The 19,862-nt window shown below is 50.6% G+C and overlaps 1 protein-coding gene across 7 annotated transcripts in view; it reads left to right on the top strand.

The window, feature by feature from the left end:
• Positions 1–19,862, top strand: part of LOC139228730 (tropomyosin alpha-4 chain) — a 210,809-nt gene that overhangs the window by 146,888 nt on the left and 44,059 nt on the right. For 3 of the 7 annotated variants that reach the window (XM_070860029.1, XM_070860026.1, XM_070860030.1), the window contains exon 1: positions 3,479–3,687. The exons of 3 other annotated variants lie outside the window; for them this stretch is intronic. In XM_070860029.1, the coding sequence (XP_070716130.1) occupies positions 3,556–3,687 (132 nt within the window). In that variant the 5' untranslated portion in view covers positions 3,479–3,555. Of the gene's footprint in view, positions 1–3,478; positions 3,688–14,438; positions 14,445–19,862 lie in introns of those variants that run through there. One more of the 7 variants, XM_070860031.1, reaches the window with a different exon arrangement.

Here is a 19,862-nt window from a genome sequence, read left to right on the forward strand (position 1 = left end):
AGTCTGGCCCCAAGATTTTGAACAGTCTGGTTCAGCTTGAGATAACGGCCAGGAAGAAGGATGGAATCGGTGATGAGGGTACGGGGTTTGTGACACGGCCTGAAGATGCTGGCTTTGGTTTTACCAATGTTTAACTGCAGGAAATTGTGTCACATCAATGGCTGGAGGGGTCTGACATCGCAGTGTCAGTGGACAGGTCGAGGGGTAGTGGAGCCATAGAGCTCAGTGTCGTCAGTGTACATGTCGACGCTGACTCCATGTTTGCGAATGACGTTGCCAAGGAGCAGCATGTAGATGAGGAAGAGGAGGAGGTCAACGACAGATCCTTGAGGGATAAATGTGCAGGAGTGGGAAAAGAAACCATTGCTAGATAAGCTGATTGATGGGTGAGAGTGGAATCAAGTGAGGGCACTCCTACTCAGCTGGACAACAGAGGAATGGTGTTGGAAACGGATGGTGTGAAAGGCTACATAGGATGTCATTTGTGACTTTGGTTCGAGCTGTTTCAGTGCTATAGCGAGGTTACCCATTAACCGGTCCAGGCAGCAGGCGGTCGAGGGGGTCATTCAGCCCGACTGCTTTCCTCTCTTCCGCGGCTACGTTTCCGTCAGGGTGTCCCTGGAGATGGAGCACGCGGAGTCCACCGGTATGCTCGCAGCCTTCCGCGAAAGCTGGGCACCGGAGGGACTGGAGTGCATCATTTCAACTGGGAACAACATTTTAATTTAATTTGATTTGTCAAGTTTCCCTTTAATGTTTATTAGTTAATTTGTGGATTTTTGTGCCCTTACAAAAGGGGGCACTTGATTTAAAGTTCTACTAAAATTGTTGTAGCAGGGTTGGAAACTTGAATAAGGCCAACTTAATGTAGCAAAGAGTTTGGGACTGAGCACACACCCTCTATCCCACTCATACTGAGATTCTATTCTCAAATGACCCACTGTGTGAGAGATGTACACTGCTCCCAACAGCTGGTTTTGGAGTGAGACTGGCAGAGGTGTCCCCTCAAGCTACCCACCTTCCCTCTTGGCCCGTTACAGTGAGCAGCACAGGCAAACCCAAGAGAGAGAATTACAAGAACTTTTCACCAAAAAATTACTTATGGAAAGCGTAAAGGTGTACAAGAAAACAGCAACACAACTTGCATTAACATAGGAAAATGTCCCAGGCGTTTCAAAGGAGCATAATCAGATGAAAATTGGCATTGTTAAAGGAGGAGATATTAGGAAGGGTGACTAAAAGCTTGGCCGAAGAGGTGGGTTTTAAGGAGCGTCTTAAAGGAAAGAAAGATGGAGAGGCTAAGAGGTTTAGAGAGGGAATTCCAGAGTTTAATGTCTGAACAGCTGAAGGCATGGCGGCCAATGGTGGGGCGAAAGGAGTGGGGATTTTGCGAGACCAGAGAAGAAAGAACACAGAGTTTTCAAAGGATGATGAGGATGAGTGGCCAGAAATGTGTAACTGAGAGAGTTCAAAGCAACCCTTGCTCGAACTCCAGGTACAGTTGGGAATGACATCACCCCACTGGGAGGTCACTGCGTTACACGCGAGGAATTTAAACTCTACCTCAGAATGATATCTGTCACTACACTGCACATGTGCAGATTCCAGGCACAGATTGCGTAGTCTGGAAGGAGGCAGTTGGCCGTACACTACAGTTGGACACAGGTGGGATGATCGTGGCTTCAGTATGATCCTTGGTTTGGGAAGGGGGTGGGCGGCGGAATAACCAACCAGGTTCCTGCTCCTTGTTAGAAAATGCACAAGGACAAAACTGGGTTCAGCTCAAGTGCCCCTTATAGTCAAATCTTCTGCCCACATTCTCTGATTGACTCACTCATCCTAGGCCACTTCAGATGGTATTAAGAGTCAACCACCATCATCATCATAGGAAGTCCCTCGAAATCGAGGAAGACTTGCTTCCACTCTAAAAGTGAGTTCTTAGGTGGCTGTACAGTCCAATACGGGAATTACAGTCTCTGTCACAGGTGGGACAGACAGTCGTTGAAGGAAGGGGTAGGTGGGACAGGTTTGCCGCATGCTCCTTCCGCTGCCTGCGCTTGCTTTCTGCATGCTCTCAGTGATGAGACTTGAGGTGCTCAGCGCCCTCCCGGATGCACTTCCTCCACTTAGTGCGGTCTTGGGCCCGGGACTCCCAGGTGTCAGTGGGGATGTTGCACTTTATCAAGGAGGCTTTGAGGGTGTCCTTGTAACGTTTCCTCCGCCTACCTGGGGCTTGCTTGCTGTGTAGGAGTTCCGAGTAGAGCGCTTGCTTTGGGAGTCTTGTGTCGGGCATGCTTGTGAGGACTAGACTTGCTGATGCCAGTCTTCAAATCACCAGATTTACTGAATTCAATCCTGGGATGAGAGAGTTGTCTTATAAGGAGAGATTGAGTAGAATTTAGAAGAATGAGAGGTGATCTCATTGGAACATATAAGATTCTGAGAGGGTTCGACAGGATAGATGCTGAGATGCTGTTTCCTCTGGCTGGAGAGTCTAGAACTAGGGGGCATAGTCTCAGGATAAGAGGCCGGCCATTTAGGATTGAGATGAGGGGGACATTTCTTCACTCAGAGGGTTGCGATTCTTTGGACTTCTCTATCCCAGAGGGATGTGGTTGCTCAGTCGTTGAGTATATTCAAGGCTGAGATCGATAGATTTTTAGGCTCTAAAGGAATCACGGGATATGGGGATCGGGCAGGAAAGTGGAGTTGAGGTCGATGATCAGCCATGATCTTATTGAATGGCGCAGCAGACTCGAGGGGCCGAATGGGCGACTCCTGCTCCTAATTCTTATGTTCTTATGGTGGGATTAGTCTAGTGCCATAACCATTACACTGTTTGTGTAAAAATTAGTTTCCGAGACCTTGCTGTGTGCAATTAACTGTCGCGTTTCTCTACATTACAACAGTGACTGCATTTCTAAATTAATTTGCAGCAAAGCGCCTCTGGAGGTCCTGAGGTCATGAATGGCGAGATAGAAATACAAGTCCATTCTTTATTGGGGGGGAAATTAGATCATCTAAATAAACGCCAGCTATAGCCAGAGGAAATTGCATTTTGATATATTTGGAACATTGTGAAAACTGGAGGAACAAGCGGCTTAAAGAGAGAATTATTTTTTTCTGTGTTTTATTTTTGGCTCAAAATAACCCTCTCAATTTTTTTCATTGGCCAGAGAAACAGAATCGTTTAGCATTTTTAACCAGCAAGAGGCACAGAAAGAATTAAGCTACATTTTCAGGAATATGCTGATGTGGGCAGAATGAGAAACAGCCCAGCATTAAAATGCTGCTTTTTTTTTTAAGTAGAAAAAAGTGAAACTTTGCGCTGGGCTGGGCTGGAAGTTTCTCTGACTTTATTCCCCCTTTTCCTCCACTCATTCCCAAATAAGGAGAAAAGTTCCCTATTTCATGCTGGGACCCCCCTCCCTGTGACGTGTCCGGGGGCTGCCCACCCTCCCATTGGTGCGAGTGTCCCAGTGAATCCCGGCTTTCTGGCGGCTGGCGGAGCCTCCCTTTCCCCAGCAGCGGAGCCGGAGCCGGAGGTTTAGCACCATGGCCGGAGCCACATCGCTGGAGTCAGTGCGGCGGAAGATCCAGAGCCTGCAGCAACAGGCGGACGAGGCGGAGGGGCGAGCCGAGGGGCTGCAGCGGGAGCTGGACACCGAGCGCCAACTGCGGGAAAAAGTTAGTGCGGGGAGGAGGACCCGGGGGGGTGGGGAGCGGCCCCGGGAGCCCAGGCCGCCCCCCGGAGCCCAGGCCGCCCCCCTACAGCAGGGCGGTGGTCACCAGGGGGGCAGCCCCGGGTCCTAGTGCCCGGGGGGGTCGACAGTTCAACTTGCAGCCAAACTCCGACAATAACTTCACACTGGGCGGAGGTCTAACTTTGGGATTGGTGGTGGTGGGATTGTAACTTTGGAGGGGGGAGGTGATTGTAACTTTAGACTGGGGAGGGGGGAGGGGATTGTAACTTTAGACTGGGGATCACTGGAGAGGGTGCAACAAATATTTACAAGGATGATACCAGGACTGGGGGGGATGTACTCCATCAGGATAGATTGAGCAATGGGGCGCGGGGGGGGGGGGCTGTGTTCCCTGTTCCCTGGAAAAGCGATGGCTGAGGGGGCCACCTGATCGAGGTCTTTACAATTCTGAAAGGGATCGATTGGGTAGACGAAGAGAAAATGCTTCCATTTGTCGGGGAGTCCATAAATATAAGACATTCAGTCATAACTCCAAACAGGAATTCAGGAGAAGCTTCTTTACCCAGAGAGTGGTGAGAACGTGGAACTTGCTACCACAGGGAGTGGTTGAGGCAAATAGCGTAGATGCATTCAAGGGGAAGCTGGATAAACAGATGGCGGAGAAAGGAATCGGTGATGGGGTTTGATGAAGAGGATGGGAAGAGGCTCGTGTGCAGCAGGAACACCAGCAGGGACCTGCTGGGCCAATTGGCCTATTCCTGTAAACACCTGACTGAGAGACTGTGGTCAATGACTAACTGTCACTGGAAAATTGAATGTATCTCACTGTTAAAATCTATACCCCACAATATATATCAATATATTATATCTACACAAAGAAATGTGAAGATTTGAAATGTTTGTGTCGCAGTTGTCCAATTGAAGGTTTGCAAGCTGTGGGAATGCAGTTTGTTTGTGACTGTCCTGTGTTTATTAGATGGGATTAATGAGATGTACACGCATCTATCTCCAAACAATCTCTCTCATATTTTTGACTGGTGTGTCAGTCTGCCATTTTGCGAGTCTGCCTTTGAATCCGTGTCTCATCTTTTGGGGAGTGTGTTGATGACAGACTGGTGAGATAGTCTTGCAACAACAGAAAGACTTGCATTTATATAAGCATGTATCACAATCTCAGGATGTGCTTTAGAACAAATTAAGTACTTTTTGAAGTCTGGTTGCTGTTGTAATGTGGGGAACATGGCAGCCAATTTGCACACAGCAAGCTCCCACAAACAGCAATGAGATAATGACCAGATAATCTGTTTTGTGATGTTGTTTGACGAATAAATATTGGCTGGGACACCGGGGATAACTCCCCTGCTCTTCTACGAAACAATGCCATGGGATCTTTTACATCCATCTAAGAGGGCAGGCGGGGCCTCGGTTTAACGTCTCATCCAAAAGACGACCCCTCCGACAGTGCGGCGCTCCCTCAGCGCCGCCCCTCCGACAGTGCGGTGCTCCCTCAGTACTGCTCACGTCTCTGGAGTGGGACCCACAACCTTCTGACTCGGGCAAGACTGACCCCACTGCACAAAACAGCTGACGCCAAGGATGGAGCCTTGTATCGGGGGAGGGACTCATTGAGGAATTCTGTTCCCCCATATTAGATCGGTCTCTACCGTTTGGTGTGCAATGCTTGCAGTGGAAGAGGCCATGACTCACTTTCCCCTGACTAATAGAATCTCAAAAATCGGGTCGGGACTACTTTTAAAGGGATTTTTAAAAATGTGGGGGCAAGAATTGTCCTGCTTGAGGCTGTGTCATTCAGCACAGAAGGCCAATCTTTGGCAGAGCTATCCAGTTAGTCTCATTCCCCTACTCTTTCCCTGGGATCCTGCAGACTTTTCCTTTTCAAGTATTTATCCAATTCCCTTCTGAAATTTGCTGTTGAATCTGTCCCCACCTCCCTTTCAGGCAGCGCGTTCCAGATCTCTCAAAATCTCCTCGCCTCCCGCTGGTTATTTTTAACCAATTATCTTAAATCTGTGTCCTCTGGTAACTGACCCTCGTGCCAGTGGAAAGTTTCTCCCTGTCTACTCTATCAAAACCCCTCATAACTTTGAACACATCTATTAAATCTCCAGTTAACCTGCTTCAGAATAAGGATGGTTGAAAACTGACATTTGTCACTCCCCTTTAAGGTGATTTAGAAATATAGAAAATAGGTGCAGGAGTAGGCCATTCGAACCTGCACCAGCATTCAATATGATCATGGCTGATCATGCAACCTCAGTACCTCATTCCTGCTTTCTCTCCATACCCCCTGATCCCTTTAGCCGTAAGGGCCACATCTAACTCCCTTTTGAATATACCTAACGAACTGGCCTCAACAACTTTCTGTGGTAGAGAATTCTACAGGTTCACAATTCTCTGGGTGAAGAAGTTTCTCCTCATCTCGGTCCTAAATGGCTTACCCCTTATCCTTAGACTGTGACCCCTGGTTCTGGACTTCACCCAACATCGGGAACATTCCTCCTGCATCTAACTTGTCCAAACCCGTCAGAATTTTATATGATTCTATGAGATCCCCCCTCATTCTTCTAAATTCCAGTGAATATAAACCTAGTTGATCCAGTCTCTCCCCATATGTCAGTCCTGCCATCCTGGGAATCAGTCTGGTGAACCTTCGCTGCACTTCAGCTCTGACTAATGTAACTTTACAATAATTTTTCAACCGAGTTTTATTACCTCCTTTTTGAAATTAAAGCAGAAACTGTGTGTGTGTGTGAGGAGCAATGTATATTCTGTCTGGCTGGCATCCTATACAAACTTGCCCCTCCCTGCATTGAAGGATGCTGAACTCTGGCTTAGTTTTGGCCCTCTGAGTTTGAAACTAGCCCTGTCCAGTTTCAGAATTAAAATGGTGGGGACGAGTAAGGTTGTCACACCTGCCTCCCCTTTCCCCCGGATGGCCTGGGCCCTTCACATGTCCTGTTTTTGAGTTGCTATGGTGACGGTGCATCCTGTTTCGGGGTGTGGTTTAGCCAAACACCAGGAGTGATGCTGCTCCGTATGCAGTGCTAAGGGGTGCAGGAAGTCCACACATCCATACTCTGGGATGTCAAAAAGCTTCCATGACCTTGGTCTGTTTTGTAGGTACTTGAGTGAGTGTTTGCTCATCTCTGCCCTCCTGAACACTGAAGTCTGACCTCGCTCCTCCCTGTCTCTGTAACCTCTGAGATCTCTGCGCTCCACCAATTCTAGCCTCTGTCGCATCTCTGATTCTCATCGCTCCACCATTGGCAGCCGTGCCTTCAGCTGCCTGGGCCCTAATCTCTGGAATTTCCGCCCTAAATCTCTTCCTCCCTCTCTCTCTCTCTCTCTCTCTCTCTCTCTCTCCCTTTTAAGATGCTATTTAAAACTTCCCTCTTTGGCCAAGCTTTTGGTCACCTGCCCTAATATTTCCTTATATGGCATGGTGTTAAATTTTGTTTGATATCGCTCCGGTAAAGTGCATTGGGACATGGTGGTAGAGTTGTTGGAGCATTTTTTATGTCCCTTCAATATTCACATTTAGACCAGCAGTGGAGTGACCCATGGAGAAACATGCTTCTCCCGACCAGAGTTAAAGCGGACCACTGTTTTGGAACTGGGGCCATTCAGCCCCTCAAGCCGATAGTTGCCTGGTAAAGTCCAATTGTTGCATGTGGTTTGAGATGGGTGGCACTGTGAACCAGTATTAGTGGTCCCACTCAAGTCCTCATAAACCACTGGTGAGACGAGAAGGATGGAGGCCTCTGTATTTCATTATCTTCTGAAAATGCACTCTGTGATGTATCAATCTCTGGCAGGTCAGAGGTCAAAACCACTGCCCATTGCTGAAGAGTGCCTGCATTGTCTAACTGTTTCTCTTTCGCCCATCGTTTCTTTGAGTATAAGCAAACATTGTCATAGTTATCTGTAGATCACGTCCAGTGTTTGATAATTGCCCTTCCAGCTTGAGTATGCTTTCTCCTTGTCATTGACTTGATCACCTCTAATCTTCATAATCCTGTTAAGATTGGGGGACTTTGAGTGATTTTTGAACATCCTCACCCCTGGTGTACGCTGGCTCCCAGTCCCCAAATGTCTCAAATTTGACATTTGCTTCCTTGTGTTCAAAGCCGCATGGCTTTGCCTGTCCCTATCTCTGTAGCCTCCTCCAGCCTGACGAGCCTCCGAGAGCTGTCTCCCTCCAACTCTGGCCTCCAGTGTATCCCCTACCCCCTTTGCCCCACCATTAGCGGCCGTGTCTTCAGCCATCTGGGCCCGAAGCACTTTATTTCTCTCCCTAAACCCCTCCGCGCACCTCCTAAAAACGTACCTCTTGTTAACTCATGCCTCCAAATATCTCCTCCTTTGGCTTGGTGTCAATATTTGTTAGATGAGGCTCTGTGAAGCCCTTTGGAATTGTTTTCTATGTTAAAGGCACGAAATGCAAGTTGCGTTTATTTTGAAGGGGCTGGCTTGTGTTGCAGTCTGTCACAGGATACTTGGGATATGATTGGAGCAAAGTGAACCGTCATTATTGGAGCCATCACAGAATAGTACAGAGGGAGGCCATTCAGCCCATCGAGTCCGCACCGGCTCTTTCGAAGAGCAATCCAGTTAGTTCCCACCCCCCACCCCCCGCTCTTCCCCCATACCTCTACAATTTTTCTCCTTCCAGTATTTATCCAATTCCCTCTCGAAAGCTGCGATTGAATCTGTATCCAGCACCCAATCGTGCAGCACATTCCAGATCCTAACCTCTCGCTGCGTAACAAGGTTTTTCTTCCCGTCGCATCACCTCTGGTTCTTTTGCCAATCGCCTTAATTCTGCGGCCTCTGGTTCTCCACCCTTCATCCACCACCGCAATTGCTCCGTAAGATGCACGGACACGTATCTCAGTCACAGCACACCTGCGCGCTGCAGCCAATGTGCATTTCTGGGAACGGACTCAATCCCAAAAACCCTGGAATGGCAAAATGCCTGATTTTAGAAGGATGCTGGATGCTGGGTTTCAGGCCCGGCCTAAAGGGGAGCTGTTGGAGGGTGGGTGGTGTGACTGGCCTTTGCTTGGATCCACACAATAACCTTTTGGAGAAACCAGCTGAGGGTGGGGGAGAATTTGCGAATCGTGGGGGTGGGGTAGACTAGGGTGGGGGAGAATGGGGGGTAGACTAGGGTGGGGGAGAATGGGGGGTAGACTAGGGTGGGGGAGAATGGGGGGTGAGGGGGGGAAGGGTAGACTACGATTGTGCGGTGGGGGTAGGAGAGCCACTGTTGGCCTTTAAAGGGGCAGCAGCTCTGTTTTTTTTAATTGTCATCTTCAAACACCGAATAGGGCAGCGGTGTGTCTGTTGTCAGTCGTATCAGTCCAAGCATTTTTGTTTAAAATGTACACAACAAAAAGCGGTAAACGCTTCCAGTCGGGATGTTTTGAAATCAAGCTGGTTGTCTGCTGGTCTTCAAGTGGTCTGCCTAAAACTCTAACTATCGAACTGTGACGGGGGGGTTGTGGGGGTGTGGACTGTGACGGGGGTGTTCCCATTCTTGGCTCCGATATAACGCACTGAATTGGAGTTACCGATTCACCTCCCGGCCCGATGGGTCGGGACCTTTAATACTATCCCCTCTGAATCTCAAGATTGTGTTCAAATCCCACGTGAGTCCGTGACCCAGGCTGACACTCCAGTGCAGTGCTGAGTGAGTGCTGCACTGCCAAAGGTGCCGTCTTTCAGATTCAGTGTTGTACCGGCGCCCAGTTGCCCCCTCGGGAGGACGTATAATATCTTGTGGCACTGTTTGAAGAAGAGCAGCGGAGTTCTCTCCTGGCCAATATTTATCCCTCAACCAATAATCACTAATTGACAGATTATCTGGTCATTATCACGTTGCTGTTTGTGGGACCTTGCTGTGCGCAAATTGGCTGGCACGCTTTCCTCTGTAAGTGACTGACTACACTTTGAAAATACTCCATTGGCTGTGAAGCGCTTTCGGATGTCCGGAAAATTGCTGTATAAATGTAAGTTCTGTCTGTCTTAACAATAGTCCATTTCATCATTTGCGTCTGGATTGTGAACCCATAGAAACGTGTGTGTGTGTGCTTTCATCACTGTGTGTGGGAGGTGGTGTGGGACGTTGCTGTTTTACCCCTGAGATCTGGGGTTGAATCAGTCCAGGCAGATGGGATGATGTCATCGCTGGCCCACCTCCCACTCAGTAATCTTGGAGCCTCCCAGCTTCCAGTATCCAGAGTGCTTTTAGCCTGAGTGACGAATGTTTCTCAGGTTTTAGCCCGGTGGCCCACCGAGCTCCCGCGCCAGTGTGTGTGGCAGTGTGGCGCCCTGTTCCTGCCACGTGCTGGTAACCCGATGGTGCTCCCTTGCGCCCTGTCAGCCGACTGCTCCATCACTTTGGCTGCCTTCCATCGGAGACCGACCGCATTGTAACCCGCACCGGTTTCTGGGCTCGACAGTGGATAGAACGGCCCTGACTGGTGATGCCGTCTGCTTTACTCCTTGTCCCTCCTTCCCCGGGGTCTGTGCTGATTCGCCGCTTCCGCCCTCACGACCTCGGTGTTGTAATGTAGAAATCGCGGCGGGCAATCTGTCCACAGCAAGACCCCACCAGCGGCGGTCCCTCGAACGAGGATGACTTGCTTCCACACGAGTTCACAGATGTTTCACTGAAGGACCTGATGTTCCAGTTCTGAACTCCAGTTGAGGGGGAGGAAGATGCCTGTGTGTGGATTTTTTTAACGCGGGGTGACCGTTGCACACCAGCCACCACACGGGCTTGACAGAGCTCGGCCTTTATCCAGTGGCAAGGGTTACCCAAGGATTGACTGGAGACCTGCTCTGCTGCACGGACCTAGTGCGTACACATATCGCAGTGTGGGCTGGTCAGTGCTGCCCCTGGGCCCTTGGCTCTTCTGGACCCCCGAACCCTCATTCGCCGCACCTCCGCCATGATCGCCCGCAGCAAGGAGATCATGATCAGATGGGATGTCTGTTTTTAGTATGTTGGTTTAGGAGCTGGTCGCCACACGGGGCGGGGGGGGTAACTTCGCTGCTCTTTGCATTAATGCTGTGGGATCCTTTCCATCCACCATGTGAGGATAGGCAGGGCCTCGGTATAAGACGGCACCTCCGACAGTGCAGCAATCCCTCAGGGCGCAATCATGTGCTGAGGTTTCTAGAGTGGGCTTTGAGCCCCATGACATTCTGATGGAAAGGGGTGAGTAATGCCCACTGATTCAGGGCTGGCATTAAGAATGTGACTATGCTGCGATCTGCCCGGTCACTTGTCGATGGTTATCCAGCCTCCAGTTGACGGATGCCACTTGTTTTCTGCCTTGGCCCCATTCCAGTTGCTGGGGGAACCCTGTGAGCCCCAGTAATCCTACTCCTTTGTCCGAGACACCGAGGACCAAGACTTGTTCCCGTGCAGCAAACCTAATGACGTGACTGAAGCGTGTTCCCGCGGGCGAGGTGACTTTAGTTACTCAGCACTGCTTAATCTAATTCCTGAATATATTTTCGCATTCAGATTCAATCAGTGTTTGGCCTCCCAAACCGTACACACCCAGTGCAGCCTTTCCTGTCTTCAACAATAGGACTTCCTTCCTGGCCCATGAGCAGGGGCCGTGAGTGGGGGCTGGAGGGAGCAGCTCCCTCCGATAGCACGGAGACATCGTCGTCTCCACATTGACCGAGCTAGAGACGCTCGGAACAAGTCCACAGCCCTCTTCCCCACACCCGCCTCCACCCCCAAAACACACACATTTAATGATCGTGGGTCAGCTAGCAGCCGCTCTGTAAAGAGCAACCTGCATTTTGGCCGTGTGAACTCCCCACTGTAAAAGGTCTCGGGTCCACAGTGGAACCAACATAAGAAATAGGAGCAGGAGTAGGCCATATGGCCCCTCGAGCCTGCCCCGCCATTCAATACGATCATGGACTCGGCTCCACTTCCCCGCCAGCTCCCCATAACCCCTTATGCCCTTATCGTTTATGAAACTGTCTATTTCTGACTTAAATTTATTCAATGTCCCAGCTTCCACAGCTCTCTGAGGCAGCGAATTCCACAGATTTACAACCCTCAGAGAAGAAATTCCTCCTCATCTCTGTTTTAAATGGGTGGCCCCTTATTCTAAATTCATGCCCTCTAGTTCGAGTCTCCCCCATCAGTGGAAACATCCTCTCTGCATCCATCTTGTCAAGCCCCATAATCGTTTCGATAAGATCGCCTCTCATTTTTCTGAATTCCAATGAGTAGAGGTCCAACCTACTCAACCAACTCACTGGTTGTTGAGGTGGATGAGGAAGGAGTGTATTGAGAGGGCGGTCCCCCCTCGTGGAGGAGAGGTCCTGGTCCTTGTGTGTCCTGGCCAAATTAATCCCTCAATCAACATAACAAAAACAGATTATCTGGTCATTATCACATTGCTCTGTGAGGGAGCTTGCTGTGCGCAAATTGGCTGCTGTGTTTCCCACATTACAACAGTGACTAAACTCCAAAAGCACTTCATTGGCTGTAAAGCGTTTTGAGACATCCGGTGGTCGTGAAAGGCGCTATAGAAATGCAGGTCTTTTTCTTGCATCTCCATTTTTAAACTGCAATTTAGCCCACCCTTAGTGGGCCGATGAGGGAGCCTGCTTCGAGTAGCCTTGTGAGCGATAAGTGAGCAGTGTTTGGTCAAGGTTTTGAGATGGTGGCATTGATGTTTAGTGTCGGCTGTTTGATCACTCTGTGGTGCCCCCTCCCCGACACTCCTATCGCACGGCTGCTGCATCTGATGCCCCCACCACCGCCTAGGGCTATCCTTGAAGTAGCAGGTTTGTGGGCACCTTTTCCCCCGGCGTGTGTACACGGCTTGTCTCTGGGCCTTTCCCCCGGCGTGTGTACACGGCTTGTCTCTGGGCCTTTCCCCCGGCGTGTGTACACGGCTTGTCTCTGGGCCTTTTCCACCGGCGTGTGTACACGGCTTGTCTCTGGGCCTTTCCCCCAGCGTGTGTACACGTCCTGTCTCTGGGCCTTTCCCCCAGCGTGTGTACACGGCCTGTCTCTGGGCCTTTTCCCCGGCGTGTGTACATGGCCTGTCTCTGGGCCTTTCTCCTGGGGTGTGTAGGCCCGGTTCAAGTGCCCAATTGGAGTGATCAGTGTGCTGTTTGCAACAGAAGGAGTTGTGGGGGCTTAAATCTCAGTTCAGCACCATTCCTCTAAAGCAGGTAAATCTAACTCTGTCTAATTTGCTCTACTTTGTCTTTTGTGGTCAGGTGTGATCTGGCAATTGCTTTGCGTGGATCTTGGTGTCCCTCAGTGTATGTGAGGTAGTGCAACTCTGACCGTTCTCGAGTTCAGTACGGGTGTCCATGTGTGTGATTGGAACTCGAACTAATTGTTGACCAGTTGACTCTGTCCAGGGCTGGTCAAACAGCCTTGTCTCCGTGAGTGCCCAGAAAGCCCGAGGCGTGTGCTCAAGCCTGGGTGGAAGGCCGAGTCTGATGGGGGTGACTCAGCAGCTGCCTGCCCGAGCCACGTTCACAATGAACTAACTTTGGAAAAACACATAGCCTTTTTATCAGCACTGTCCAAACATGACTTCCAGCAGCCCGACTCACTTCTCGACATCCTCTTCTCGTGCTCTGCGGGCTGTGTCAGGTCCAGTCACTAAGATTTAACGTGGTTGTGTTTGCACGCGTCTGCACTTGGATACAAGTGACTCTTCCTCCCTCAAAAGCTTGCATTTCTTGTGGGTGTGGTTTATGAAAGACTTCCATTTGTATAGCGCCTTTCACTGTGTCCCCAAGTGGGTTACAGCCAATGAAGTACTATTTGAAGGGTAGTTACTGTTGTATGTGGGAAACGTGCCATCCAATTTTCACACAGCAAGCTCCCACACACAGCAATGTGATAAGGACCAGATATCTATTTGTGTTGTTGGCCAGGGGGAGAACACGACTGCTCTTCTTGGAATAGTGCGACAGGATCTTTTACATCCACCTCGGTTTAGGACCCATCTGAAAGACCGCCCCTCCCACAGCGCGGCGCTCCCTCGGCACCGCCCCTCCCACAGCGCGGCGCTCCCTCGGCACCGCCCCTCCCACAGCGCGGCGCTCCCTCGGCACCGCCCCTCCCACAGCGCGGCGCTCCCTCGGCACCGCCCCTCCCACAGCGCGGCGCTCCCTCGGCACCGCCCCTCCCACAGCGCGGCGCTCCTGCCTTCACGCGAAGCCCGACACAATGTACACACTGGTTACTCCGCCATCCGCTTCGCAGAGGATCCAGCTAATTGACGACATCCTGTTTTGGCCTTTCTGGCTGTGTTGCCGTGGGATAGATGGGCTTGTCCTTGCCCTGTGGTGTGTAAACCAGCCCGAGAGGAATTGTCCTATAGTGTGGCTGAGTTAAAGATCAGCATTGCTGATGGTTTTAACGTAATACACCATCGATAAATATGTTGTAGGAACAGGAGGAGGCCATTCAGCCCCTCGAGGCCGTTCCACCATTCTATTCAATCTGGCCAATCAGTGCCTCTGCTCTCTATCCCCGGGCACCCTTACCCAACGACCTCAGTCTTGAAAGCTCCAACTACCGCCCCCCACACCCCAGTCCACAGCATCCACAACCTTTTGGAGAGAGAATTCCCGATTTCCGCTAAAAATCACTCTGCGTTTCAACACACGCGCTCTCTCGGACATCCGCACATTTCCACTTTGCGGGAAAAAGTGTTTCCTGATTTCACTCCTGAATGGCCCAGATCTAATTGTAAGTTTGTGTCTCCCTCGTTCCTGATTTCCCCACCAGAGGAAATATAACCCGAAAATGCTGGAAATACTCAGCAGGTCAGGCAGCATCTGTGGGGGGAGAGAAACCGAGTTAACGTTTCAGGTCGATGGCATTTTGTCAGAAGCGAAATGAGTTACGGACCTAGAGCTGGTAATTGGGATTAGACTGGATGACCTTTTGTTGGACGGAGCAGATATAATGGTAAGTACTGCAGGGAATAGAATACGGCCAGGGTGATCTGGACTAGTTTCGATCACCTGGATGGGTCGGAGAGGAATTTTCCCAGATTATTTTTCCCCAATTGGCCTGGGTTTTTATCTGGTTTTTGCCTCTCCCAGGAGATCACATGGCTCCGGTTGGGGTGGAGTGTAGAATGTTTCAGTATAAGGGGTGTCGCAGTTGTGTGAGGCGGATTGGTTGGGCTGGGTGCTCTTTGCCTTTCCGCCATTGTTCATTGTTCATAGGTTTATATGTAACCTCCAGGACTGCTGACCTAGGGCCGTGCGGCTCTTTGTCGGCCGGCACGGACACGATGGGCCGAAATGGCCTCCTTCTGCACTGTAAATTTCTGTGTTTCTGAGTTGCTCTGTGTCGAAACCTTTTATCATTTTAAACACCGCGATTAGATCGATCTTCTATACGCGAGGGAATGCAAGTGAAGTTAATGCAACTGGTCTTTGTGATTTAACCCTCCGACCCCTGGTGTGCCATTTGACAGTCGCAATGATCAAAGCATCTCACTTGATTCAACCAGAATGTTTCAAACCTCAAGCTGCTGGAACAGTGTGTGGCTTATCTGCCGCCCAGCTTTACAGGAATATTTCGTGTGTCCAAACCAATTGAGGACACACATAAGCCTAAAATGTGTGTGGGTCTCCTTTCTCACCAGACTCTCGCTGTGGGAAGGTCACAGTGTACATGTTCAGGGACATGTTCTCATTGGAAAAGAAAGAGACTGACTTGCATTTATATAGCGCCTTTCATGACCACTGGACATCTCAAAGTTCTTTACAGCCAATGAAGTACTTTTGGAGTGTAGTCGCTGTTGTCATGTGGGAAATGCGGCAGCCAATTTGTGCACAGCAAGCTCCCACAAACAGCAATGTGATAATGACCAGATAAACTGTTTTATGATGTTGATTGAGGGATAAATATTGGCCCCAGGACACTGGGGATAACTCCCCTGCTCTTCTTCGAAATAGTGCCGTGGGATCTTTTATGCCCACCTGAGAGGGCAAACGGGGCCTCGGTTTAACGTCTCATCAGAAAGACGGCACCTTCGACAGTGCAGCACTCCCTCAGTACTGTACTGGAGGGCCGGCCTAGATTTATGTGCTACAAGTCCCTGGAGTGGGACTTGAACCCACAGCCTTCTGACTCGGAGGCGGGAGTGCTGCCTACTGGACCACAGCTGAAGGTTGAGTGGTGATCTGATTGCTGTGCTTAGGATCCTAAGGGGATTAGATAATGTAGACCATGTTTCACCGTGTCCAGCACAGTCGACCCAGAGGACACGGCCTGCGTTTCAAGGGGGGAAATTCCAAACTAATGTGCGGGAACAGTTCAGTGAGCGCGTGGTCAGTCTCTCAAACAGCCTCCCGAGGAAGACAGTGGAAGCAGTTAGTGTCGATTCATTCAAATGCAAATTAGATGGATTTCTTTCAAAAATGACATTTTGGGATGCAGTGTATGAGTAACGTGAGACATGCCGTGTGGTGAGTGCAGCGAGCTCGCGGGGGGGGGGGGGGAAACTGAGGACTGAGGACTTGTGGTTCCCAAAGTGCTCCCCCACCAGGAGTCTCCTCACCGTGTCTGGGTCTGCTGTAGATTCATTGATAGAGATTAATTGCTGTGATTGGTCAACAACTCCTATATCGTATCATGTGACTACTGGGGTGGGAGAAGGTGAACTACATGAACCGTGGTCTTTTTCTCATCTAGCAATTCCTGTGTTCCTGCAACAGTGAGGTGAGGTTGAGGCATCTTCCAGTGTGAGGGAGTTCCAGGCGTTTGTTTGAACGTCCCTATCTCCAGATTCAAATTGAAGCTCGGGGGGCCAGAGGACTTTGGACCAAAGCCCTTGTGACGGGGTGTAGTCATTGGTGTGCTGATATGGGTCTTGGAGAGGGTTTTATAAACTCTGTGAAATGGGCGGGGAGCAGGCTGATTTTCCAAATTCTCCAAATTCCTTGGAGTGAAAGGTCAAAAGACGTCTGGATTTGTCGATGGCTTTCTGGCCCAAGTTCTACGAATAACTTGCTTTAATTTCAGAGAGGCTTTTAATCTTCATTTTTAAGGAAGAAGTATTTCGGCAGCAAGAGTCCAAAGAGCTGTTGGGACATTCCGTTGTCCCGGGTCTGCTCCTTGAAGCCGGGTTGGAATAAGCTGGAAGTCAGGCCGAGACTGAGAGGAGTAAATGGATCTTCTCCACCCGAATCCATGGGGTGGAGAATCGAGTGAAATTGGCCTCTTTAACGTTTAACTTGTCGCGGCGGTGCGTGGGATGTCTGAGGGTCAGAGTGTGTGTCGGAAGGCGGGCGGTGTCGTCAGCGCCTGCGCTGAGCACGTGCCGCGCTGGCGTGTAGCACGTCCCGCCCTGGGGAAGGCCGCTGCCAGCTCTGCAGCCACTTTAGTTGCACCCACTGGGCTGCCTATTGGTGCCCCGGCCGAACCCGTGGCCGCCATTGTCGGACTGACTTCTGAGTCGGCCAACAATTAAAATGGCTGCCTTTAAGGGCGAACGTGCCGTCCAGCCAGCAGCGGCTCCACTCCTGCGGGGCAATTTCCCCCACCGGGTGGTGAGGGGTCGCGGCAGGACGGAAACCCGGTGATGGACCTGAAGGAAGGAGGCAATTTCGGCCCCAATGTCTTGACAAATTGAGTCTTTGAACAGAATTCCAGTCTTGCGCCTTGCCATTGGGCCCAACAGGTCCGTGCCGGTGTTTATGCCCCTACGCCCTCTCGCCCTCACGCCAAGCCCTAGGTTTGCTCCAATAGTGGGTTTCCTGAAGCTCTAAATGATGCGGGTGTGTTCATTCACCCAGTGAACCAGGGCGATTATGTCAAAGCCCAAGATCACCCCCCTGACCAGAAGCCCTTACTTGGGCCCAGCACTCAATGCCGCTGTCTCAGGATTCAGCCAGTTGTTGTCAAAGAGCGAGTAAGAAGTTAATCATTTACCTCACTCCAGATTGTTCATTAGCCCTCCAGTCAGCCCTCTGTAATTCAGTACCAATGTTTGATCTCGATACCAGAGGCTGACTAATAGGGTGGCTGTAGGAATGCTTTTGTAACCGAGCCACTAACCCTGGCTTTGTCTACACATTCACATTCTCTTAGGTGGAGAATCTTGGGTTTCTGAAGGGCACACGTGAGAGTTCATTGCCCTGAATCGGCTCGCTCGTGCCGAGGCCTAAGAGCCTGGGCTTTGCTTTCGTGACTTGCCCGAATTTCGAGCCCCAAACGCTGCTGCTTATTGCCATCGACAGGCCTGCTGGATCACAGCAAGGATATCTCCGTCCCTTCTCTCTGTCTCCCTCTTCCCCTCGCTTCAAAAAACCCCACAGAATTTCTAATGCCTACTCTGTTGATCTTGTGGGTCAAAAATTTGAATGCAAATTCCTGTCAGGAGGGCGTCGTTTAACTTGGGCCGGCTTGGGAACCCAGCTGATTCCGGGGTTCGGAGTCTGGGAAACATCGGCTTTGTACTGTTCAAATGCCATTTGTACCAAAACTCTGAATTGCAGTGTTGTGGTCGACAGTGTGTTAAATTCCTCGACTGTCGCTCGTGGGAAATGCTCTTAGACTGAAGACTATTTAATGTAAAACAGAAATTTGACCTAAAATTTGTGCAGTTCAGCCTTTGTCAGGGCTGTTCAGTTGTACATTCTGTATTGCTCCATTTTAAATCATTTTTTTTAAACCTGGGACTGACCGAGTGCAAACTGAACTGTGGCTCTGTTGCCTGAGTAATGCAAGGGGCCTTTCCTGGGGAAGTAAGACCCCAGCAATCTCAGCCCTGCTATTTATAGACCTGCCGGAGGGGAGGGGAGGGGAGGGATGTCAAATTGTGATTTGTGTTTTGCTCAGGGAGTTAGAAATACCTGACGGATCGCAAAGGATCTGAAATTTCGGAAGTCTGCAAGGGTGTAAGCACATTGGCATCCAAGGTATGCGTGGTTCCTTGCCCCCTCTCTCCTCCCCTCTCCTGGGGGTGCTCCATCAGCGAGAGCCCCGATATCTGATCCTCACAGCCCCAGCAATCACCCGCTCGCCGTGAGCTGACTTTTACCATATAAGGAATAAGTGAAGTCCTGTCAGAGGGAGGAAGGGGTGGCGTTTTGGTTACAAGAACTGACCCTAATCTCTCAGAAATTCTGCCGCTTGCTCTTAAACTGATAACGTTGGCTAATCCTGTTGAGCTAATCTCCTTCCACAGTTGTCATCATCATAGACAGTCCCTCGAATCGAGGATGACGTGCTTTCGCGCCGAAAAGGGATGAGTTCACAGGTGTTTCAATGAAGGACCTAATATTTCAGATCCCAAACTACATCCTGAAGGGTGGAAGATGCCTGTGCGTGGATTTTTTTAACGTGGGGTGACCGTTGCACACCAGCCACCACACGGGCTTGACAGAGCTCGGTCTTGGTCCAGTGGCAAGGATTAACCAAGACGACTGGAGACCAGCTCTGCTGCACAGACCGAGCACGCGCACACATAGCGTAGTGTGGGCTAGCCCGTGCTGCCCCTGGGCCCTCGGCTCTGCTGGGCGTCGAACTCTCGCCTCTCCTGGACCCCGATCACATCCCTCTGCAGAGGAGGGGCAAGAGTTTGCAGCACAGTAGCTAATTGGCGGAGATGGTTTTGAAGGGGCTGTCACTTTAATGTGTGTGTGTGGTGTGGGCGGGAGTAGGTAGGTCATTTCCTGGCCCTCCTTTGCATGTGTGTAGCAGGGAGAAGCTCCCACAGGAACCGACTCCCTGCCTTGTTGGAGTTGTGGGCCGGCACGGTGGAGAGCAGTGCGCCCCTTTCTCTGAGCTGCACTGCAGTTGTCGCTGCGTCTGGGTGAGTGGGTGGGAGAAAATTGCCCGTGGCGCGCCGGGCCTTTGGCAGTCTGTACCCAGAGTGGCAATGGGACCCACCACACACCACCGATCTTCTCCCCCCCCCCACGGCAATGTGCGGCGATTCTGGTTATAGTTTGAGGTTGTACATTTGTGGTTTCCCCGAGAGCGGTCACATTCTCCTGCAGACCCCTCGACACAGGAACAGGAGGACACCGTTCAGCCCCTCAAGCCTGTTGCCATAGGAACAGGAGGCCCATTCAGCCCCTCGAACCTGATACACCGGAACAGGA

The sequence above is a fragment of the Pristiophorus japonicus genome, chromosome 18, assembly GCF_044704955.1.
Source record: "Pristiophorus japonicus isolate sPriJap1 chromosome 18, sPriJap1.hap1, whole genome shotgun sequence".
Taxonomy (NCBI): Eukaryota; Metazoa; Chordata; class Chondrichthyes; family Pristiophoridae; genus Pristiophorus; species Pristiophorus japonicus.